This window comes from Lissotriton vulgaris, chromosome 4_1 (assembly GCF_964263255.1).
Source record: "Lissotriton vulgaris chromosome 4_1, aLisVul1.2, whole genome shotgun sequence".
NCBI lineage: Eukaryota > Metazoa > Chordata > Amphibia > Caudata > Salamandridae > Lissotriton > Lissotriton vulgaris.
Window position 1 is genome coordinate 2,063,964,276 of NC_141691.1, and position 25,135 is coordinate 2,063,989,410.

The window sequence follows — 25,135 nt, forward strand, 5'->3', positions numbered from 1 at the left end:
ACCTCTGTCCGTGGCCCCAAACAGGAGCCATGAAAATGACTAACAATCCAGAGGGGCCCCTTCAGGGCGGAGCTCGATCAGGGACACAATGAAACTAACGTGTGTCTGTTCCTGGGGCCTGTATAAGCTGCAGTGCAGACCTCTCACGGGGAGAACTCATATACAAAAGCAGTTCTTCTCTACTCAGTGTACTATAGTTTGCAGTGTAATCTTTAGTGCAGTGCAGTGTTTAGTGCAGTGTGATGTCTGAGGCTCTTTCTAGTGCAGTGGGTGTTTTACACTGTGTGCACGGTATTCAGACTGGTTCATTGTGCTATGTATGACAGTCTAGTACTGTTTGCTGTCTAGTACAGTGTGATGTTTAATACATAGTAATACTTTGTGCTCTGTAGTGATTTTTCAGTATTAAACAATGGGGATTACTAGTAACATTCAGAACCTGGGGCCTGTATCAGTAAACAAACAGTGGTTCTGCCACAACACACTTTACACAATTGACCTTTGATTCCCTTAAACCGTGGGATTACACTAAATATTTACAAGAGAGAAGATCTAAATACATATTCAAAAACTAAAATACAAATGTATTATATTGCAGGAATTTATATATTGAAAAATCATATATCATTCAATAACAGGACACGTCATAAGTCTATTAAAAAAACAGAGCAAATACACAGAAATAAGTGAAGTGAATTGTACATCTACCACAGTACAATACAAAGATTACATAAATTATTTACATGACAAACAATTACATATAAGCATAGCGTGAAAACATAATATGTCTCAGAATGACCGAAGGGTATATTCCGGGGTATTTATAATGGCCAAAATGGACTAGCGCGTATAAATGGGCATCTGCGTTTTGACCCTTCTATCATGTGCAGGATGAAAAGCATCAAATTAGGGTCTTCTTCAGGACAAGATAAATGAGATCTGTGTATAGCCTGTATAGAAAAAATAAATATTTTAGAATTCAAGTGTTTAGACCTGTAGCTTATAAAATCGGGTGAGATCACCAACTTAGCTCACCTTATGGTCCCATTGGGAATCCAATAGTAAATAGGAGGGCTAATATTGATTCCTCCTATAGGTTATGAATTGCTCCTGTTGGCCTAGGTGCGTATTGAAGAGAAGGGCGGGCACACCATGCTCTCCCACCATCTAAACCAATAGATAATAATCTTAGGACATAAGCATTTTATTGAAGTGAGTACCTGGATTGATACTAGCATCTTCATTACATAACGCATGGAGCAGACATGGAATGATGTAATCATTGACTGTACATGTGAATTAATTATTATATGAATGTAACTGTTTTATATACACACATTATCCAATATTGTTTGCTACATGTATGTAATTGTTCATCTGTGCAATGCAACACTACGATCTTTGTATGTTTTTTCACTATAAGGAAACATACTCTAAGAACGTCGCACACTGGATTCTTCCTTTTGTTTGTACAAAAAATATCTAAAAATTACCTATGCAATTATGTAATCGTGTCATCAGCACAACAACACACCACAATCTTTTGAATGTCCTCTTTCTAGTACGTCGAGCATCTAATTTGATTTCTTTTATCAGTTTTTCTAAACATTATTCTAAACACTATCCCTAACAAGATCGGAAGTGTAACGTTGTTGCAAGACCCAGGCAACTGACAAATCCACAAGGGACGCATAGGAATTCACATTCCTACGTTACTAACTGCCGGCGAGGACGTTGACGTCACGCCTCACGTAAGCTTTATATTTGCTTCACAATCAGCGGTCTCCCGTAAAGAGAAGAAGTGCTGTTACGCTCCGTGCGAGCAATTTTGAAAGTATGTTCCATTTCAATTAGAAGGGAATTTCTGCCCCTTATTTGTAGGCGCTCGCATAGTTATAAGTGTTGCTCAGTGGCATAACAAAACCTGACGGGCCCCCCTGCAAACTACATGGAGGGGGCCCCCCGCCCACCACCAAAAAATCTGGTATATTTTGAATTGAAACCTCGAACATTCAATGAAATGCCTCTACATTGCATACTCAAAGTTTGAATGAGAAAGTAAGAAACACTCTTAACATATAAGCTACGCCATTTGCAACATTATTGTCAAGAGCAGATTATTTAACTGAGACAGGAATCAGAGCAATGCCAAGGAGCGGTCATATTGTTTGAGGAACTGCCTTTCGCTGAAGAACAACTACATAGGGTCTGAATTAGAATTGACATTGAAGGAAAAAAACTTGAAACTCTGAAAGACAAACCCAAATCTGCAATTTAACAAACTCTACTGACACCATATACACGAGCAGTCCACAAGATATAACCCAGTATCCTGCTAGCTACAAGAGAAATAAACTGATGTGAAATATCTGCATGCCACACGCACGCGTCTGCCAGGGATTTTGTATGATATTAACCACTCAATAGTAATTAAAATGAACTGAGGATGCAATTTCTATATCTACAATCAGGGCTTTTTTAGTAAGCAGGGCATAAACAGGCAGCCACACAAGGCTGACGATGAAAACTGCTTGGATGCTTCAGAACATTGATGCAGATGTGTGTATGTATTTATCATTTCTGTATTGTACACAAAGCTAATTATACAATTTCAGGTGCACAATTATAGGATAAAAACAAACCATATTAGCAAGTACCTAATGACAGAATCTATACTAACTGTAGCTGGTGAAGCAAAGGAGAAAGTGCAAATACTTTCAAATTGCATAATAAAAGAATCAGCAATCCAGCAATATACAAAACTCAAGCATGTTTTGCAAAGCATTCCCCCTTTCTTCTTCCACCAAGGTGAAAACACTTTAATCAAAGTGCGTGACAAAAACAAATCCAGCAATATGCAGAAATGAAACCAGGTTGATAAAACAAATTCCCCTTTGGTTTGTGTATGAAGGCGCAAGTATTTAAAAGTGACTGGTCAAACAATAACAAGCACAACAGCACACAAAAATCAAATCTAACCAGTTTAATCAGACTATGGCCCATTGGTTTGTGAATGAAGATGCACATATTTCACAATTACTTTTTAAACAACAACAAGTACAACAGGCAGCAGTATACAAAAATCAAACCAGTTTAGTCAACCAATGCCACTTTGGTTTGTGCATGAAGGTGCAGATATTCCAAAGTCACTGTTAAAACAATAATAAGGACAGCAGGCAGCAGCATACAAAAATCAAACCAGCTTAGTCAACCAATGCCCCTTTGATTTGTGAATGAAGGTGCAGATATTTCAAAGTCTCTGTTAAAAAAATAATAAGTCCAGCATGTGAGAAGTTGGCCTGGCATATGCTAACCACTGTTCTAGTGGGCACCTTGCACTAGTCCAAAAGCCCCTTATTGATGGTAGGTTAAAGACAACCTTTATTGAAAGCTATTCTAGTGGTAACTATGGAGAGCAAACACTTGTGGACAAGTGCACAACCGTAGATTTGGTGATTTATATCCTTTTGTTAACAGCGATGTTCAAAAAGAAATTTTTAGTAATTTAAGGTTGCTCCCAGGAGTACGTTTTCCGTCCTGTGAAACGTAAAAATAAAGCACGAATGTGTGTTTCCAAACACCTTGGTCACAAATCCCAATGGGGCACTCCTTTTTGGTGATCAAAATGAATGCTTCAAGTTTGATTAGTTGAATTTTATTCATTCAATAAGTTTTTTTTTCTTTGAAAATCACTTCATTTTCATGTATTACTTTCATTTCAGTTAATTCAGATGAGTAATGCAATTATATTCATATTGACAATATCCATCCTCCAATGCATTTCGAGCATAGAGTCTGCTCTTCATCAGGGAGTAATGTCTAAAAAAAGATACAATGCAACCAATAAGTTTCTCACTCCAAACGACAGGGATCATTGTACAAAAATTCATCATACATGCAAAATAAACCCAAATCTAAAGTGTCATTGTCAAGAATAGAAAAACTCAGTGAAAACCTTATAACCTCGTGAAAGAGTTGTGGGAAGGTCATGCCGAGTGCTGTGAGGGTTCAACTACTCACGTTTCCATATGTGCGTGTACGAAGTTACTCTGTAAAAGAGATATCGGGGAGCGAGGGTTAAGACAAAGCTGGTAGCGCTACCAATATTACAAATACAGACGTCGCGTTTCGAAATATGACGGAAACGCTTCAGAAGTTAAAGTAAGGAAACAAAGTCCGTTCAAAAAATGGAGGCAATGTTACAGAGGTAACATTTCTTACCCGATAATGATTATTCGCGTGTCCCAGTCAGAAACCGGCAACAAGTTCAGGGTGGCGTTTACCGCGTGTGTTGTGTGAAGTAAAGCGGGTGATAGAAATAAAGGGATGGACCAATGTAAACAAACCCGAAAAGTACGGCGGCCATGTTGGAGAAGTATAAACGAAAACTAAACAGTGATTACAAATGGTGTAATAGTAAGCAGTCTAAAGAACCATAAGTAAATTAAATGGAAAGGCATCTGTTAACAGGAATTAAAGAGCAATCTAGTACAAAAGGATATAAATCACCAAATCTACGGTTGTGCACTTGTCCACAAGTGTTTGTTTTAAATTGGATTCCGACCATTAACAAGTGGCACACCATGGCAACTTTTGAGGAAATCACTAACACAACTGATCAAAGGGCAGATACATTTGCTTTCAAAGAGGATGCAGCAACCAGGATTTATGCTTTGATTCAAGAGGATACCTCTGAGGCATCTACACACAGAACAAAAGAGCAAAGTATTAAACATCTATTATATTTGTCAAAACGAGAGATAAATCAGCGTTTACACGCGAGTACCCTGATTAAATATCATCGGGCCCTAAGAATTCCCCGGGGGCTACGTATCGCTTTAAAACCTTCTTTATGTAAGAATGCAAAAAAATTCCAAGAGCGTTGGTACGCTATTCTAAATAAATGTTCGCTTGACCTAATCTTGCTAATTGTGGAAGAGTTATCCAACATTTTGGAAGAGCTTTCAAAAGAAATAATTGAGGTCACTGATGAGTTAACTAAAATGATGTCAACTGAGGATTGGTCTAAGATATTGGAAGATATCAACAATCAACTTTCGAAACATTCCCAGGAAGTTAATGAACGAAAAGTACGGAAATATAAACGAGACACCCTAGATTATAAATTGGGGGAAGTGTATACATGGGCTGAGGTTTATGCCCAACGGCGGAGAAATCGTCCATACACTCAATCTACAGACACGTCTTCATCTGGCAGTGATAACACAGAGCGCCAATCCCGTAAGACCCAACAACAATCAAGAACCACGACGAGTAACATAAGTGCACAATCAACTGAAAAGTCCACACCAACTACTTCTGGACATGCTTTTTTAGAGGTAGGCCAAGACGTAACAGAAGACCCAGGCGGGGAAAGAACAAGAGAAAAGGAAAAAGAGAGGGAGAAAGAACATCCGAATACCAGAAGTATGAATCTTCCGAAAAAAGACAAGAAGAAAACAGTGAAGGAAACCTAGTTATCAATATATCCGACTATGAACTATCTCCTCGAGTTAGCCATATTACAAAAGGGAATTTCATTTGTACCAACGTCAGATAGTAACTTACTAGAACTTGAAATTGATCTGTTCAAACTTATGCGAAAACTCCGTCTGAGAAACTTTTTTGATAATGTGACACTATCAAACAAGAGTGGTGAAGAAGAGGAAGAGGGTGAGCTTATGGGTTTAAGAAATCGGAGCACGTTTATGACTCCTGTCAGCCACAAAACCCTTGACCTATTCGAAAACTTGGTTAAAAAAGAGTTGAACTCATTGAAATTTAAAACCACCAACAAGAAAAACTTATCACGGAGAGATTGGAACACCCTGAAAAAACTATCAAACAACTCAGAAATAACGTTACAAAAAGCCGACAAAGGAGGAGGACTGGTAGTCATTAATACTTCACATTATGAGAATAAAGTCTTGGAACATATTATGGACCAAAATACCTACATGAAACTCGACAAAAATCCCACTAGGGAATTCAACTTGATACTTAAAGGGCTTGTGGATAAGGCTGTAGAAATGGGCATTATTAAAGAGAAAACTAAGCTATTCTTACTTATCACGAATCCTAGAAGTCCAACCCTGTATATGTTACCCAAAGTTCACAAGAACTTAACAAACCCACCTTTTAGACCAATAGTCTCAACTTGTGGTAGCATTCACGAACATACTGGCCAATTCATTGACAAATATTTACAACCGAGCGTGAAAAAAATGAGATCCTATACCAAGGACACCACTGACTTCATCTTGAAATTGCAAGAAATAAAATGGTCAGAAGATGAGGAAATTACGTTATGTACAGCTGATGTTTCATCACTTTACACATCAATCCCTCACCAATTAGGATTGGAGGCAATCGAACATACTTTGTTAAACAGTAACATAGAACACACTATGCAATTGTTTATTATGGAATTGGTTACTTTCTCCTTGTACCATAGCTACTTCAAGTGGAAGGAGGAATGGTTCCTCCAACTCAGCGGTACTTCCATGGGGAATTGTATGGCTCCTTCCTATGCGAATCTTGTGATGGAGAGATTTGAGGAGGATCATATATTGTCGAACCTGGAATGGAAGCCTCATATTCTAATGTATCAACGATATATAGACGATGTATTTATGTTGTGGAAAGGAGACAAAGAAAGTGCAAGGTTGGCCATTGAAACATGGAACTCATTTAATGAGCACCTTCAATTTACCAATGTAATCTCAGACAGCGAAATCACATTTCTTGATGTCTTGATATCTAAAAACAGTACTGGCTTGGAAACGGATATTTTTAGGAAAACCACAGATAGAAACAGCATTCTCCACTATTCAAGTCACCATCAATTTTCCTTAAAAAACAATTTACCAACATCTCAAATGTTGAGAATCAAAAGAATTGTGTCTGATGAACAAAAAGTTGAAATAAGAATTAAGGAAATGTCTGAAAGGTTCAAAGACAGAGGATATCCCCCAGCAGTTATTGTTAAATCTGCCTCAAAATGGCAACAAATCTCACGGAATGATTCTTTAACCAAAAGTAAAGAAAAGGAAACCACCAGAATGGTGGTAGTTACCAAATTTACTACGTCGAGTCAGACGTTCAAGAGGATTATCAACAAACACTGGCCAGTGTTAACTATGGAACCAGATTTTAAAAACGCATTTATGGAACCTCCTCTATTTGCCTACACTAGGAATAGAAATATAGGAGAAATAATCAAGAAAAAAGAATCACGCAAACAATCTTACATGGGCACCATGCCTTGTCTAAACTGCCAAAACTGCCATAACATCATTCGTGGAAATGTGATTCATCACCCCATGCGGGGTCAAGAAATCAAATTACGAGTTTCTGCTACTTGTGAAACCTCCAACGTCATCTACCTTCTAAAATGTCCCTGTGGAAAAATCTATGTGGGGAAGACTGAACGAAAAATTCGTTTGCGCATAAATGAACATAAATCCAATATTAGGACAAAGAATTTGAAGTCCACTGTAGCAACTCATTTTCATGAACTGAAACACAACATTGCGCAACTAAGATTTCTTATCCTGGAAGTTGTTGAAAAAACTGAAGGAAAAGACAATAATAAAGAACTATTGCGCAGAGAAAATTACTGGATTTACCATCTACAGGCTTTGAAACCAAAAGGTTTAAATGAAAGAACTGAATTTTTATGTTACCTTTGAATCTCTAAAATCAATGTACTATATTGCTCTTTAATTCCTGTTAACAGATGCCTTTCCATTTAATTTACTTATGGTTCTTTAGACTGCTTACTATTACACCATTTGTAATCACTGTTTAGTTTTCGTTTATACTTCTCCAACATGGCCGCCGTACTTTTCGGGTTTGTTTACATTGGTCCATCCCTTTATTTCTATCACCCGCTTTACTTCACACAACACACGCGGTAAACGCCACCCTGAACTTGTTGCCGGTTTCTGACTGGGACACGCGAATAATCATTATCGGGTAAGAAATGTTACCTCTGTAACATTGCCTCCGTTTTTTGAACGGACTTTGTTTCCTCACTTTAACTTCTGAAGCGTTTTCGTCATATTTCGAAACGCGACGTCTGTATTTGTAATATTGGTAGCGCTACCAGCTTTGTCTTAACCCTCGCTCCCCGATATCTCTTTTACAGAGTAACTTCGTACACGCACATATGGAAACGTGAGTAGTTGAACCCTCACAGCACTCGGCATGACCTTCCCACAACTCTTTCACGAGGTTATAAGGTTTTCACTGAGTTTTTCTATTCTTGACAATGACACTTTAGATTTGGGTTTATTTTGCATGTATGATGAATTTTTGTACAATGATCCCTGTCGTTTGGAGTGAGAAACTTATTGGTTGCATTGTATCTTTTTTTAGACATTACTCCCTGATGAAGAGCAGACTCTATGCTCGAAATGCATTGGAGGATGGATATTGTTAATATGAATATAATTGCATTACTCATCTGAATTAACTGAAATGAAAGTAATACATGAAAATGAAGTGATTTTCCAAGAAAAAAACTTATTGAATGAATAAAATTCAACTAATCAAACTTGAAGCATTCATTTTGATCACCAAAAAAGAGTGCCCCATTGGGATTTGTGACCAAGGTGTTTGGAAACACACATTCGAACTATGGAGAGCAGCCATCAGGCTAAGTCTTGAAGGAATGTAAAGCAGCTTGTTTTACCAGTCTATAGTCAAGTGATGACCAAATGAAAGGAGAACCACACCAGGTATATATATAAAATATATGTATTTATTTTAAATACATCCCTCTAGTCTCTTTATGAGGCTAGAGGCAAAATTACACACAGTAAACTTATTAGCACACAGAAAATTAGCACAATATACGTTGAGCCCTTGGGGGGTACCAAACCATATATTTAGAAAGTCGTATAATAACCACAACTTGCCTATATACAAGGCCTAGAGCCTGTAGAAGTGCTGGGGCTACAAGGAACCACCCAATGTAGTGACACAGGCGACCCACAGGGGACGCTTGCAGTGTCTAAACACAGCCGCGGGTTGCCGTTAACTTCTATGGGGAAAGTCTGGTTGGAAATTTAAAGAAAAGGGACACTTAGAAGAGGACTTTGAGCAAACCCCTTTAGACTTCAGAGGTTCTAGAGCCAACACCCACGGGAGCACCGGAGTACTTGAGTTACCTCACCCAGGGAAGCCGGGTGCATAGGTGTCTTTTGGTGTCGGGAATCGTTGTTGTTTCCAATGGCGATCTGCTTCAAAGTGCTGCTGCCGTCGGAGTGGAAAGTGTCCAGGGTGATCCAAGCCTGGATCGAAGATGAGAAGAACCTGAAAGCTAAGGGGATAGAGTCTGGGTCACTAGCCAGTGACCAGGAGCACGATAGGCGGTTGCCCACTGATGTTGGGTGATTTCAGGTGAAGGTGAAGCTTGACTCTTCAGCCACAAAGACCAGGAGGTGTCGACGACAACCAGGATCTGGAATCAAGCTGTCCACAAAAGATGTCAAGGGCTGCGGTATCGGTGCCCGGATTGGACCCAACAAGCCTTGGCAACAGCAACCCACACAGAAAGCAGAGAAATGCTTCGGTGCGGACCAGCAAGGTCCGAGGGACTCACCACTTGGTAGGGATTCAGGGCACGTCTGGAGCAATCAAGAAAGCCCAAGGAAAATAAGAGTTGCCTTCACAGGGACCCACCAGTTGACTCACCAGGGATCGCGAAGGAGCCTCAAGCTGAAATGCAAGAAGCGTGCTCACGGGACACTCGTGGAGTGTAGGCCCACAATCTTCGGTGCAGATGGTGCTCAGGGCTTGGGCTAAAAGTAACCCAAATCACAACTTCAAGAGACGTTGACAAGTTAATGCACTAGCAAATGAGCACAGTGTCCAGGAGTTCTGGTTCCAGATCACTCACGAAGGCTGCGGGTCTCAGCTTTGCTGGGGACTCGGGTCAGCCTCTGCGAAGTCTGGAAATCCTCTTCCTGGGTTGCAGGTACTTCGGAGTCCATTGGGAGCTTCGGAGATGCATACTAGCAATTGCTTCGTTGGTGCCTGCCAAGCAGGGGAGTCACTCCTTGACCCCAAGGGAGATTCTTCCATCCTCTAGTCTTTAGTAGAGCATCGAAGTTCCAGGAGTCGGTTTCAGAGTTTCGTCCAGGTGTAATCTCAAGTCCTGTTGCCAGGGATTCCTTACTTATGCTGAAGAAAGGGGTTGGGCATACGATGGGGACCCACCTATGGGAGGGTCTGGAAAGAGTGGTGGCCACACCCATTTCCTTTGTCCAGTTTCGCGCCAGAGCAGGGGCTGGTAGCCCCTGTAACCGGTTTGAACTGGACTATGCACAGGGACACCAAATGTGCCCCCAGTGCAGACTTTAAAGCACTCTCATAGTGCACCCACCCAGCCCCAATACACTAAAGCCTGTCTGGGAGGTGGTTACACCTCCCTGTGACAGGAAAGCTATTGTCCAGGCCTCCCCTGCTGGAGTTTCAATCAACAGCAGGAGGCCAGACTCGTGTCTGTGCCTGCAGCATCCATTTTGTGATCCCAGGGCTCTTATAAACTGGTACTGGGTGTACCGGTGTGTACATGTCTCTCCCTCTAGAAGGGTGGAAATCTACCCCTGCCGCCAGGAATGGCAGGGGGACGGGGGGTAGGATTTTAAAGTGTTTGACACCAAACACAACATGTTTCCATGCAGCCATTCCAAAGTTAGCATTTACCGCGAGGATCATATGCACTTCAGAGTATATGGTCTGGCTGCATCACAGAACAGCCACAGGGAATAGATTTCGAAGGCTGCAGAGGGGCTCAGCTCATGCATGGGCACCCTCTCACACAAACCCAAGCACCCTGCCTTCAGGATTGATAAGGCCTGCCATAGGGGTGACTGATAGGTTTCTATGTGCAGTGATTTAAGGTAGATATAGGTAACCTATATCTTAGTAAAGGGTGCATGCACCACCTTACCCAGGCTGCAGTAGCAGTCCTGTGGTGTAATTTTGGAAGGCTTCCCAGGGGTGGCATAATACATGCTGCAGACACTGGTAGGCCGCTGGGGTACCTATGCCCTTAGTACCTAGTGTACCATATTCTAGGGACTTACAAGAGTACCCCAGTAACCAAACTGGAGTGTACCTATAGTACATGCAATCCATTTAGAGAGGAAGCGGCAGGCTGCGGTCATGGATAGCACGGCCCCAGCCAGACTAAAGTCGAAAAACAGTGAAACACAAGCAAAAAGTGGGAGTAACCATAGTAAGCAGATCCTACCTTCCTGCACAGCAGGCGGCAGCAGCATACAAAAATCAAACCAGCTTAGTCAACCAATGCCCCTTTGGTTTGTGCATGATGGTGCAGATATTTGAAAGTCACTGTTAAAACAATAATAAGTACAGCAGGCAGCAGCATATAACAAGCATTGGCATAGCCAATAGGTCTCGCCTTTGGGACCTTCTAAGTGTTTAGCCATGCAACAGTTAATGTTGTTGCACCATGTATATTGTGCTGCATTACTAAATACTTATAACGTTCCAAAGGCGAGACCTATTTGCTATGCCAATGAATGTTTCAATGGTGATCCAGCATTCACAATTCTATTAACAATACATCAGTTTATTGAGAGTCCGACATATCGTAAATCACTATATCTGACGCCAGTATCTCAGTTGCAAAATTATTCTTTATTCATTTTTTTCTTTTAAAAAGTATATATATATCCAAAGTTTTACATGACCTGTACATAAAAGAGTAGACATTTACTGGTCAGAATGCAGACAGCGCCCTCTTCCATTACATAGGACTAACTGAAACTTCCGTCTTTCATTTCTTTCGAGTTGCACGGTCTCTGAAAGGTTTTGCAGCTGATGCACATTAATTGCCTCTGAGGTTGAGCAAAGTCCCGGCCCACAAACCCGTGCAACGAGGTTGTACAAATCGGGACATGCAGAGCAAAGTCGGGAAAGCTCCGGTGTCGCTTTTGTTGGGGACAGTCGTAGTCGGTAAAGCTCCGGTGTCGCATTTGTTGGGGACATGCAAAGTCGGGAAAGCTCCGGTATCGCATTTGTTGGGGACAGTCTTAGTCGGTAAAGCTCCGGTGTCGCATTTGTTGGGGACATACAAAGTCGGGAAAGCTCCGGTGTTGCATTTTTTGGGGACAGGCAAGGTCAGAAAAGCTCTGGTGTCGCATTTGTTGGGGACAGGCAAAGTTGAATAAGCTCCGGTGTCGCATTTGTTGGGGACAGGTAAAGTTGGTTGCTTTGGAGGGATAGTTATAAATGCAAAGTTACGCCAAACCTTTCAAATCATACACAATTCATAAAATCTAATTTGTTTATACGTGGAGAGGGAATTCTTCTCCAAAAACGTCAATAAAGGAGTCTTAGTTTGCACACAGATCCAAAACAGTGGTGCAATTTGCAGTCTTTCGCCAGCCTCTGACATAAACAGCGACACAAAAGAATATTTACATTCAGAGTTTAATTGTTTAATTAACTCTTCAAGTTACTGTTCAGTGATGGAAATGAAAAATATATACCCAGTGAACCCACAAATCTAGGAGGGAGAAAGGTGGTGGAGTCTAGAAGGGCAGAGTCAATTGCCGGCCACCAGCTTGCTATTACGCGCATGCCCTCGCGCTCTTGTGCGCGTTCTAGCAAGCTAGTGGCCGGCAAAGTAGCACTTTTAAAAGCAGCTACTAAATGTCTCGGCCAGACCAGCGCATGCGCTGGATCAGGCCGAGACCTAAAAATCCCTGTACTGTACCCTTCCCAGGCACACACACATCTAGTGCAGAGTCACTGCTCCTGCGCAGCACTGCACATCTACCTGAAGTAGACCCTGGGTGAGTCAAGCACACAGCAGTGGAACTTTAAAGTGAGTGTGCCTGTAGGCCACACTCTGGTGACAGGGTAAAAAGGACCTGTTCACTACTACTGATCACTACACAGTATGCTGCCACCACTGTGCTTGTGCTGCGTAACACCTGGCGAAGGCTGTAGCCTTCCACCACTATAAGGATAGCACATTAGGTACCCCTCCTGGTCCAACAAGACTGCATACCTTGAAGTAGACCTGTGTCATAGCGTACCCGCAAGATATGTGATCACCTATGAGAAAAAAATCAGCCTTAGGGATCCAGACAACAGTACAGCCGAGCCATCAGAGCAGGGGTACACATCTTTAGGCATACAGAGGACTTTTTAGATAGATAGATAGATAGATAGATAGATAGATAGATAGATAGATAGATAGATAGATAGATAGATAGATTCTTTAAGGGGGACAGGTAATTTTTATGCAATTATGAAGGCATTTAAAGCCAGGATCAAAATCATGATTGTAGGTTTCGAAAACCTCTCTCTGAAACCATAATAGTATAGGCAAATAGCTAGTTACTCTTCTCTCCATGCCCGAAGAGGGCCATGGTACCATAAATTGGGGTAACACTTCATCCCCTCTAACTTTGTCTATTTATCTAGTTCCTGCTAAAAATGAGCCACAGTAGGAGAGCACTAATATTTCTCTTCAAGATTAAAATAGTCAGCAATCTCTTTTGAAAGCTAAAGTGGTATTTCTCATTATGCTTATAAAAGTAGAACATGCAGCAGTCATGGGTCGGCAGGTAGGCACTCAGGTTAAGCCAATTCAAGGCGTTCCCAAAACTGGTGCAGAGAAAATGAATGGGTTTAAATGAAAGGAAACATTAAGCCCCCAATTACAGGTGGTCTGGATAGAGATGTCATGATACTATCCAGCCAGAAAGAGCGATTCCAGATGGTATATCCAGACCTGAATCCTGCTGTTCTGAGTACTGGTCTCCAGAATGTGAATTAACATGTGAACTGGGAATTACCTGGTCACAAACAGCATCTGAAGCCTCCATTCTGTGGACAAATCTGCTTCGATTCACCATCAGCTATTAGGAAGTAATAAATAGGTGCAGAACCAGGTGAGCCTTTGTAGGGTGGGTAGGGCTTCAGGGGGTATTAGAGGCAATGGGTTCTGATGTTTTAGGAGGGGACCAGAGAATGGCGTGTATTCTTGGGACTGAATTCCAGAAGTAAGCCAAGAGTTTTCCTGTTTTATTAATGAAATTTTGAAGTAAGCCAGGAATAATGCACAAATACGTCATACCAACTCATAAGAAAACCTTTTGTGAATCAGTGTGTGTCTGAATTGAGCTCCATGAGCCAATTTACAAAAGATTTGCTGGGAGTAGGTGAGACTTACACATATAGTACTCCTATCTTGCTCATGAATTGTAGACATAAGGTAGACTGTTCCTAACTTACTCCTGCCTTCCTCACAGAATTCAAGCATAAACCAGGAGTGCTACAAAATTAAGTCATTGCAAAAACCTTTGGAGATTGTGGCCAGTATCTTTCTCTCTGCAATGTCATTAAACATAGAAAAACTCTGCAACAGGTAAACTCGCAGACACATTTTTCATCCTGGCTATATTTGTTGAAAGGGAAAAAAAATATTGCTATGCAGTAGAAATGATCACACTATGCAGAGACAAACTTTGTGGGATTTCAATGGAAAACTTTGCAAGCTTGGCAAGTGGAAATAATTGGGCGCTATGTAAGTCCTTGCAAGTTAAAAACATCACTCTAACCCTTAAACCTGTTGAGCATCAAATGTCCTCTTTTGGCTGCCACTATGGGCCGATTCACAGAACTAACTTAAGACAAAATCCTAAACTTACTACCATTTTGGTATTCACAGAAGGCACTTACTCATTTCGGTATTCACAGAAGTTAGGAGTCCTAACTTTAGGACTCCTAAATGCCTTCTGTGAATACCCAAAGTCTTAAAGTTAGGATTTTTCTCAGTTTAGGAGTAGTGAAGTTAGGACATCTAACTTTAGTACTCCTAAACTGAGAACAATCTTAACTTCAAGACTTTCGGTATTCACAGAAGGCATTTAGGAGTCCTAAAGTTAGGAGTCCTAACTTTACTACTCCTAAACTAAGAAGAATCACCATGTATGCAACGTTGTAATTTATTAGATTTTCATCAAGAGTGATTGTTTTAACGTGCTATTATAGATGAGAATCACTGAATAGAAACAAACTTGGTTTTACGTAGGAAGCAGACTGCTCCCAATTTTTTTAGCAACTACCAGATCACTCTGAGCGTATGACGCCAGAGGTTAGTAAAATAATTAATTCTTTCTTCATTTATCTAATGATTCATTATAACATGAGATGCTAAACTACAGTTTATTATCTATTATTTTAGATGGTGTGAGAGCACAGTGTGCCCGCCCTTCCCTTCAATATGCACCCAATCTAACAAGAGCAACTGTATACTTAGCTCAGCTAACTATAACAAGTGAATTTCTCTGGTTGTGTATGAGTGAAATGTCAGCCTAACTAGCACGTCCCTGAAACCTGTGTGTTTTTTCAGTGAATTTCTAGGTTTTTTAAATCCTAATTCCTAACTATAACGGCCCTGTAATCTCTGTTTTTTTGCTGTGAATTTCTTAGTTTTTTTAAGTCGTAGTCACATTTGAAGAGGTGTGGAGAAAGGGTCTACAACCAGCTCTCCGTTGCATAGGACTTACAGGAGATACCAGGATGGCTTCTTGGCCCTAAGGTCCCTCAGAGGTAAAGTGGACTTCATCCCCCAACCAGTAGTGCACCAGGAGGCGTGTTTGCAGAGAGCTGGAGAAAGGGGGGTATGGCATTCTAAGACCTCTTAGGAATCGCGCTGTGTGGGACTTACTGGAGGTAACAAGAGGGGTAGTTGGCTCAAAGGATGTCCTTGTGGGCCACCTACACCTCCGGCTACCTCCAGTAAGTCCCACACAGCAGGATTGCGGAGTTCTTTTAGCAGGCCACACCCCCTTTCTCTACCAGTCTGCAAAGCGCACCTCCTGGCGCGCTCTTAGTAGGGGAATCAAGTCCCCTTCATTTCTGGGGGTCCTTAGGGGTCAACTAGCTTACCTGTTACCTTCAGTAAGCCCCACACAGCGGGCTCACTGAGAGGTGGTCACAGGCCATGCCCCCTTTCTCCACCACTTTGCAAACGCACCTCCTGGCATGCTCTTGGTTGGGGGATGACATCCCCCTGCCTCCTTTCTTGTTTAAAAAAATAGGTATGGGGCCCTACCCGGGCCATTTGCGGCCCAGGGATCACATCCCTCGGGGCATGGCCACGTCCTTGGGGAGCGCAGGGGGATCGGCTCCCTGCCTCCTGCAGGAGCCGGCATTGTTTTTGGGCAGATTGAGTTGCTAACACTCAGCAGCTCCCTCTGGCCAAAAGCAATGCTGCTTCCCTTCATGGAAGGTAGAGCATGCTTCCTGCTCTTGCTTCCATGAAGCAAAGCAGAGTTTGCTATTGTTTCGCAGGAGCAGTTCTACAGCCGAGGCATAGCAGACTGCAATGTTGTGGGGGTGGGCACCCCAGGACATTGCTAGAGCTGGCCCTGAGGGGTGTCGGTCCCCAGGCCATTTATGGCTCCAGGAGGAGGGCCTCGCGACCTTCCTATACATTTCAAAGAAGCCAGGAGATGGTGGTTGCCAGGGTAGTGTGGGGGGCTTAGGCCCCAACCATATATTATTTTGCACCGGGGAAGTGGCGATCCCCGGGGCTGCCTTGAAGGGGCAGGAGCCCCCCACGCCTTATTATGTAAAGAGCCCTGGGAAGGTGCTGGTCCCTGGAGGGGGTGTTACAGCAAACAAATGATGAACGGAATGCTGACAATGTAAATATTCTCCCCCCATTTAAAAGATCTGGGTTAAATCCATTGTTCTGTTGCCCACTAAGCCACCCCAGTTTGGGCCCAGCCATATGCAAATCAGTCTTGACCCTGTGCCCCATAGGAACAGTCCAGACTGAACTGCCAGGCCTGGTCCTCCCGTGACCAGAAACAAGCATCCTGGGACCATTTTCAGAGTCTGTCACACTTCTTCAACCACACTAGCTTGAATCCAGTGGCACAGTGAGCAATGACCCACGTCTGGGCATACCCATTCCACTTAGGGTGAAAAGTGTTACAGCAAACAAATGATAGACGGAATGCTGACAATGCAAACATTCTCCCCATTCAAAAGATCTGGGTTAAATCCATTGTTTTTTTGCCCACTACGCCACCCCAGGTTTGACCCCGCCTTAAGCAAATCAGTCTTGACCTGTGTCCATAGGAACTGTCCAGACTGAACTGCCCGTCCAAGTCCTCCCCAGACCAGAAACAAGGATCCTGTGACCGGTTTCAGGGTATGTCACCCTTCTTTAGCCAGGCTAGCTTGAATCCAGTGGCACAGCGAGCAAGAGACCCACGTCTGGGCATACCCATCCCACTTAGGGTGAAAAGTGGTACAGCAAACAAATGATGGATGGAATGCTGACAATGTAAACATTCCCGGCAGTCAAAAGATCTGGGTTAAATCCATTGTTCTTTTGCGCACTACACCACCCCAGTTTGGACCCAGCCATATGCAAATCAGTCTTGACCCTGTGCCCCATAGGAACAGTCCAGACCGAACTGCCAGTCATGGTCCACCCTGGACCGGAAACAAGCATCCTGGGACCGGTTTCAGGGTCTGTCACCCTTCTTCAGCCAAGCTAGCTTGAATCCAGCAGCACAGTGAGCAAGGAACCCACGTCTGGGCATACCCATCCCACTTAAGGCAAAAAGTGTTACAGCAACAAAATGATGGATGGAATTGTGACAATGCAAACATTCCCCCCAGTCAAAAGATCTGGGTTAAATCCATTGTTCTTTTGTGCACTACACCACCTCAGTTTGGACCCAGCCATATGAAAATCAGTCTTGACCCTGTGCCCCAGAGGAACAGTCCAGACTGAACTGCCAGTCCAGGTCCTCCCTGGACCGGAAACAGGCATCCTGGGACCGGGTTTAGGGTATGTCGCCCTTCGTCAGCCAGGCTAGCTTGAATCCAGATGCACAGTGAGCAAGGGATCCACGTCTGGGCATACCCATCCCACTTAGGGCAAAAAGTGTTACAGCAAACAAATGATGGACGGAATGCTGACAATGCAAATATTCTCAGAATAGTTTTTTTTTTAATAGTATAAAGGGAAACTTGCGCTCTGCTGGATATCGGATTGTCAGGTCAACATGCGCTCAAGTAATATTACAGCAAACAAATGATGGACGGAATGCTGACAATGCAAACATTCTCCCCCAGTCGAAAGATGTGGGATAAATCCATTGTTTTTTTGCCCACTACGCCACCCCAGTATGGACCCAGCCATATGCAAATCAGTCTTGACCCTGTGCATCATAGGAGGGGGGCTGAAGATCTTACACCAGCCTGCAGGGGCCACTTATCCCCCTATTTCACAAACAGACCCCCTGGGAGGTGGCGGTGCCAGGGGCTGAGGGGAGCCACATAGCCGCCTGCATACATTCTATAAGCCCAGTGGAGGTGGCAGTCTCCGCATCTAATTTTTTCAGTGCCCCCGGGACCTGGCCCACCCGGGGCTTAAAGAAAACGAAGTGTGGATCCCGCCAAAAATAAAAAATGATTTTTTGGGATCTGGGGGTCCCTGCGGGACCCCCTGAGCAGGCCTAGGGGGTCAAGGTATTTCTACCCCGCCCCTTTTTCTTGTTTTTCATTGTTTTTTACCTTTTTCCTTGTGACTCGGTTATTAAGTCACAAGGTTGCTGCCAACACTTCCTGGTTTAAAGTGTTGGCAGCCAATCAGATTGCAGGCACAAGATCGGGAGGGTTTGCGGATCCTCTGCGTCACTAGTTGTATATCTGAGAAATATTCACATTTCTCAGGAACCACTGAACAGATTTACACCATTTAACAAAAAGAGTGCTTTCTGAATCAAGACCTAACTTTTTTCCAAATTTGGTGTAATTCTGTTCAGCAGTTCGGGCTGTAGCTGTGTTTAAATTTTCCAATGGAAATTAACATGGAGAAAATGCCTTTAGGGCCCCCCTTTTTCTCTGCCCCGCTTGACAAATCACCCCGAAACTTTCAAGACAGCAGCTGAAGTGAGTGGGCCATTAGTTTTGACAATTCTTCAAAGATTTGTCAAACAGAGCCAAAGATATTGGCAAAAGAAAAACCTCTTTTCCGACGGAAACTAGGTCCTAACTATAACTACCTAGTGGTGACCGCCAGTAGGTAATACTGCACTGTCTTGTACGGCGCTCTCTCTAGAGCAGTGTTCCTTATAGTTCAGTGTTTTGCTAGTGCTCTCATGGTCCCTGCACTGTCATGTACAGTGCACCCTCTATGGCAGTGTGCCATACAGTGCAAGGTTCTTGTTAATGTTCGTCTTCTACACTGTACTGTCTTGTATTGTGTTCTACACAGCACAGTGCTCTTGATAGTTGTACTGTCTTGTACAGTGTGCCCTCTAGGGCAATGTGCTGTCTACTGCACCGTATCTTTGAACAGAGTGTGACACCTTGTAGACTTAACTGCAAAGTGCAGATTGCTGTTTAATACAGTGTACCACTAGTGCAGTGTTTGGTTTAATGCAGTGTGCTTTCTAATATAGTATACTGTCTATTACTGTGTGTCATCTGGTGCAGTGAGCTCCCTAGCACTCCGTACTCTCTAGTGCAATGTGACGCCTGGTGCATTGATCGAAAAGCACAATCAGCTACTTCAGAAAGCATTGCCTGGGCTCTTGGGTAACTAACCAAGATCACATCTCCATCTCTAACCCTGAAATCAAGGAAATGGGAAGGAAAACAAAAGTGGAGACTAGCCAAAATTAAAGTTGTGCATGAACAGAAAAGTCTTGAGCTGTTTTCTAAAGCTAAAAAGATTTGGTTGAGAATGGAGATGGTGCGGAAAATCTACCATTTACTCCAGTGTACTGTCCAGTGCAGCACTGTGGACACTGTAGTATAGTGTATGCCGTAATGCAGAAAGCTCTCTTGTACAGTAAGTCATCTAGCACTGTGTGACACATAGTACAGTGTGCTCTCTGGTGCAGCGTTTTGTCAAATAGAGTATTGTCAATTGTGTTCTGCTCTCTAGTGCTGTATGCTGCCTAGAACTATGTGCTGTCCAATACAGTGTATTTTGTAACCTAATGTGCTGTCTAATATAGTGATCGTTCTAGTGCAGTGTACTGTGTAGAGCTTTGGCTGCCTATGGCAGTAGGCACTTTCATACAGTGTGCTAATTGGTGCAGTGTACTGTGGTAGATTGCACTATTTTAGGGTTCAGTTGGATGGAGTGTGTGGTCTAATATAGTATGCTTAATAGTGCAGTGCACATCTAGGACTGGGTGCTCTCTACTGCGCTGGTATGTCAAGTGCAGCATACCAGTGTGCTGCCTATCATTGTGCTGTCTAGAGCAGAGTGCAGCTTTGCACAGTGTTCCCTCTACTAAATTATACAATGATGTGCTCTGTGTGTATTGTACAGCTTAACATTTAGTACAGTGGTAGTTTGTGATGTGCTGTCTAGAGCTGTGCACCATCTAATGGAGTGTGCTGTCTAGTGCAATGTGCATTGAAGTGTATACTATGGTATAGCGTGTATTACTGAGTACCATCTAGTGCAAAGAGTGGCTTAGGGCAGTGTGCAGTTTAGTGCTGTGAGCATCTATCTCAGTGTTTAGTACAGTGTGCTGTCAAGCACATTGTTCTGTCTAGGACTGACAGGGGTACTCTAGCACAGTGTACTCTCTGCAGTTCACCCCGTAGTGTATTGTGTGTCTAGTGCAGTCTCCCATCTAGGACAGCGGGCGCTTTAGAGCTGTCTACTCTCTGCACTGTGCTCTGTAGCATATTGTGCTGTCTGGTTCAGTCTCCCATCTAGGACAGTGGGTACTTTAGAACTGTGCACTCTGCAGTGTGCTCTGTAATATATTGTGCTGTCTATTGTACAGTGCAGTCAGTGCGCCCCTGTAGGATAGGTTCTGTCTAGAGCAGTACAGTGCGCTCCTTCCAGGTAGGTGTGGTGTAGTGCAGTGTATTGTAAGGTACAGTGTGCACCTTCCAGGTAGGAACGGTCTAGTGCAGTGCACATTACAAAAGTATGCGCTGTCCAGATAGGTGCTGTCTAGTGCAGTAACTACTAATGTGCTCCTTCGAGGTAGATGTGGTATCGTGCAGTGTATTGCATAGTGCAATGAGCCTCTTCCAAGTACCTGCTGTATAGTATGGTATATTGACTGTATAGTGTGCTCCTTCCACACGGGAACTTTCTAGTGCAGTGCATATTACAAAAGTATGTCTGTCCAGATAGGTGCTGTCTAGTGCTCCTTCCAGGTAGGTGCTGTTATAGTGCAGTATATTGTAGGGTACAGTGTGATCCTTCTGCGTATGTGCTGTCTAGTGCAGTGTAAAAGTACGGCGTGGTTCTTTGTGATTGGTCCTCTGCACTGCTGCTTAGATCTCTAATTCTGAATCTCTTCCCTGCAGTGACGGTGACTCTGGATCCAGAAACAGCGCATCCGCAGCTCCACCTATCTGAGGGGGGGAGATGTGTGAGAGAGACAGAACCATGGCAGCACCTACCAGACACCCCCAAGAGATTCACCTCCTGGCCCTGTGTGCTGGGGAGCGAGGGGTTCACCTCTGGAAGACATTACTGGGAGGTGCAGCTGCTGCAGGAGGGGGGAGGATGGACTGTGGGGGTCGCAGCAGAGTCTGTAGAGAGGAAGGGGCTGATCACATGGTCACCTGAGGGGGGAGTCTGGGCTGTGGAGAGGAGATGGAATGGTCAGTACTGGGCTCTCACCTCCCCTCCGGCCCCTCTGTACCCCCGAGAAAAGCCCCTCAAGCTGGGGGTGTATTTGGACTACGATGGGGGGCGGGTGTCCCTGTACAATGCGAACTCCATGGAGTGTCTCTACAATTTCCCCCTGGCTCCTTTCACACGCAGGCTCTTCCCGGCATTCTATCTATATATAGGAGCAGAGCTGAGGCTGGTGTAGGAGCTGCAGCCTCCCCCCGGGTGCAAAGTGCAGCCCGGTGTAGGAGCTGCAGCCCACCAGGAGCAGAGCTGAGGCTGGTGTAGGAGCACCCTCCGGAGCCGGAGCTGTGACTCCTGTGTGTGGGAGGGGCTGTGGCCATTGTGGGAGAGGGGCAATGACTCCTCTATGGGGGGCAGTGATTCCTGTGTGTGTGGAGGAGGGGCTGTGCCTCCAGTGAGGGGAGCGGGTGACCCTGCTTGTGGTTCAGATGGGAAGCACTGTGTCTGAGTCTCTTCATGTAGGGGAGGGGCTGTGACTCATTTGGGAGAAGAGGTGTGGCTCCAGTGGGGGAGGGGTGACCCTTTAGTTGTTCTTACTGGAGGGGTTGTGTTTATGAGACTCATGTGGGGTAGGATTTCTGTCTTGTGTGGGGAGGGGTGCCAGCTCAAGTGGGGTAGGATCTGTGCCGTGTGTGGGGGAGGGGCAGTGATGTTCCATCTCCCAGCTCAGATTTAACCCCTTCTGCTCCTGATTTGTCATTTAATTAACATTCAGCACTGACTTCACAAGCACAGCTGATTCCGAATACAAGCACTGCAACCACCGGCACTGCCAGTTACCAACACAGGCGGCTCCATTTCAAATAATACTAAACCCAAAAACAGGCACTACAGACTAGAGGCACAGGCACTGCCAATTCCAGAAAAGGTACTCCTTAGTCTAGTCACAGGCACTCCTGTCTCATTAACGATAATGATTACTCCAGACACCCCTCACTCCCGACTCAAGGAACAGGCACTGTTGGCTCAGTTGCAGATGACCGTAACTTCAAATACAGCCACTGTAAACTAAACATACGCATCACTAATGTGAAACACTGTCCCTGCATACTCCAAAAACAGACACCGCTCAATCAAATACAGATAACCCTAACTCCGGGCCCATGTATTACAGACTCCTGTCACGGGCACTCACAACTCCAACCATATGCACCACTAACTCTGAACCCAAGCACAGATACACCTGACCACAGGCACTGCTAGCTCTAAGCACAGGCACTGCTGATTCAAAACTCAATTACTGCTGATTCAAAGCGGCACCACTGATTCTAGTCACTGGCACTGCTTATTCAATACGCAGGCACTGCTGACTCCATTACAGCTATCTTGGGCTTCAAGAACAGGCACTGATGACTCCCAGCACATGGACTACTGATGTAAAATACTGTCACAGCTTACTCCACGAACAAGCACTGCTAGCACATAACTCTGACTGCAATCACAGGCACTTCTGAATGCAAATACAGGCACTGCTGAATACTGTCACATGGACTGCCTATTCCATGATTAGTCACTACTGACTCCAAGCACATGCTCCACTGATGTCAAATACTGTCACAGGTTACTCCGCAATCAGATATTGTTCACTTAATTACAGGTAACCCAGTCTCCAAGCACAGGCACTGCTGACTCCAATCACAGTTACTCTACAGGCACTGCTGATGCAAAAACACTAATACTGCTGATACAGACGCTACTGACCTCAACCACAGGCACTGCTGAATCAAATTACAAGTACTGTTGACTTCAAATACAGGCATTTTTAGATAACCCTCAAGTCATAGTCTGTCCAGATTCAAATAATAGGCACTGCTCACTCAGTTATAGATCATTCTTACACCAAGCACAAAACACCACTGTCTCCAGTGCTTCAAATACTGACTCCCAAGTGTTATATGGCCCATAGGGACATTCTCGACATTGCTAAATTAGCAGGAGCTTGGCTGCCATGATGCTTCTTTTGCGCATGTTACTACAAGACTTTGTTTTTACAAGACTCTGTTTGTGCCTTTCACATGAGAATGGGCTGCTTTTCGCGTTCTCTGCCTTTCCTGGAGTTTAGTCTGAACATTATGTGCAAGGTCGATAAACAATGACCCTTTTTATTCCGTTCTGGTCAGTCCCTAGCACCTAGACATAACATGCTACACACAGCTGCAGTACTGAAGCGCCGTGCTTTGATATTACGGGGTTGCATGTTGTTTTAATGCACTTGGAGAAAGCTGTTCCATGGAGAAGAGCTCCCCTGTTCCTATTATGTAAACCCTACATCTAGGTTTTAAGGTATGGGGTCTGCTGCCAAAGCCCAGAGATCTTCCTTTATATAAATAAACGTATTCTAGTCAAGGGTAGGGTGGTTAGGCCTTATTGTCCTTTTCCCAGTCTTTATATAATGACTTTCCCCTTTGTACTCTTTGGAATTGTAACAATGCTAACTGTGTTGAGTTTATGCATTTTGCTGCTGGTAGTGGCTCATATACTGTATTGTAGAGCACGATTGTTAATATAAACATTTTGAACTATTTCAGTGACTCTGCCTATTCTTATTGTGGACGAGTACAAGTGAGTGTGCGAAAGAGTATGTCTTGCTCCCGCGATTCCCGAGAGAGTCGGGAGTGTTGTGTTCTGAGTTGTCTAATCATTTGTAGCTTTGTGATATTTGGAGGAGAACGAAGGAGATACTATAGCTAGTCGGTTTGAGGATTTTGGGTACTAATGTGGGAGGTTGGTATACCCCTATACACTGAGGTCGTGTTTTCCTGCACATAGTTCTGTGTATGTGCAGAATCCCTGCAACACAAGCACAGGCACTGCTGAATCAGCTCCAGATAACCTGGATTACAAATACAGGCACTGCTAACTCAAAACACAGGACTACTGACTTCATTCAGTGGCACTTGAGTGGAAGCCCAGCCACTTGTCTTCCAAAACACAGGCAGTGCTGACTCCAGGCACAACCTCTCCTGATTCATTACATATAGGGGGTCATTAGGATCGCGGACGGACTTGCGTCCGTCCGCGACCCCAGAGCAGGAGGGAACCTCCGCATGGCATGCGGAGTTCCCTCCTGTGCAATTAGGATGTGACCGCAAGGGTTGCGGTCACATCCTCTATTTTTAACATTGCGGCGGGTGGAGCTTCAAGCTGCACCCGCAGCAATGTTAAAAATGCACGCATTGCATTTCTATGTAGAAAGTGGCAGGCACCGCGCGGTGCCTGCCGCTTACTGCATACAAATGCAGGGGGGTACCATAGGTACCCCCCATGTGCACCCCCCCTTCACCTAGGGGGCCCGCAACGGGCCCCCGCAGTGAAGTTACACATGCTTTTCCACGGCGGAAAAGCCGGCACAGAAAAGCATGTTTCCATGCACATCCTAATCTGGCTGACGGTGTCTGAGAGACACCGTCACCATATTAGTGCTTTTCCGCCGCGGTT

The 25,135-nt window shown here is 44.0% G+C and overlaps 1 protein-coding gene across 1 annotated transcript in view; it reads left to right on the plus strand.

Moving 5' to 3' along the window:
- The window catches only part of LOC147724986 (E3 ubiquitin-protein ligase TRIM39-like), a 225,001-nt gene extending 203,105 nt beyond the window's left edge, over positions 1-21,896 (plus strand). Inside the window, exon 6 of the mRNA XM_086967097.1 lies at positions 21,364-21,896. Coding sequence (XP_086823223.1) covers positions 21,364-21,878 — 515 coding nt within the window. The 3' untranslated portion in view covers positions 21,879-21,896. The remainder of the gene's footprint in view (positions 1-21,363) is intronic.
- The last annotated feature ends 3,239 nt before the right edge of the window (positions 21,897-25,135 follow it).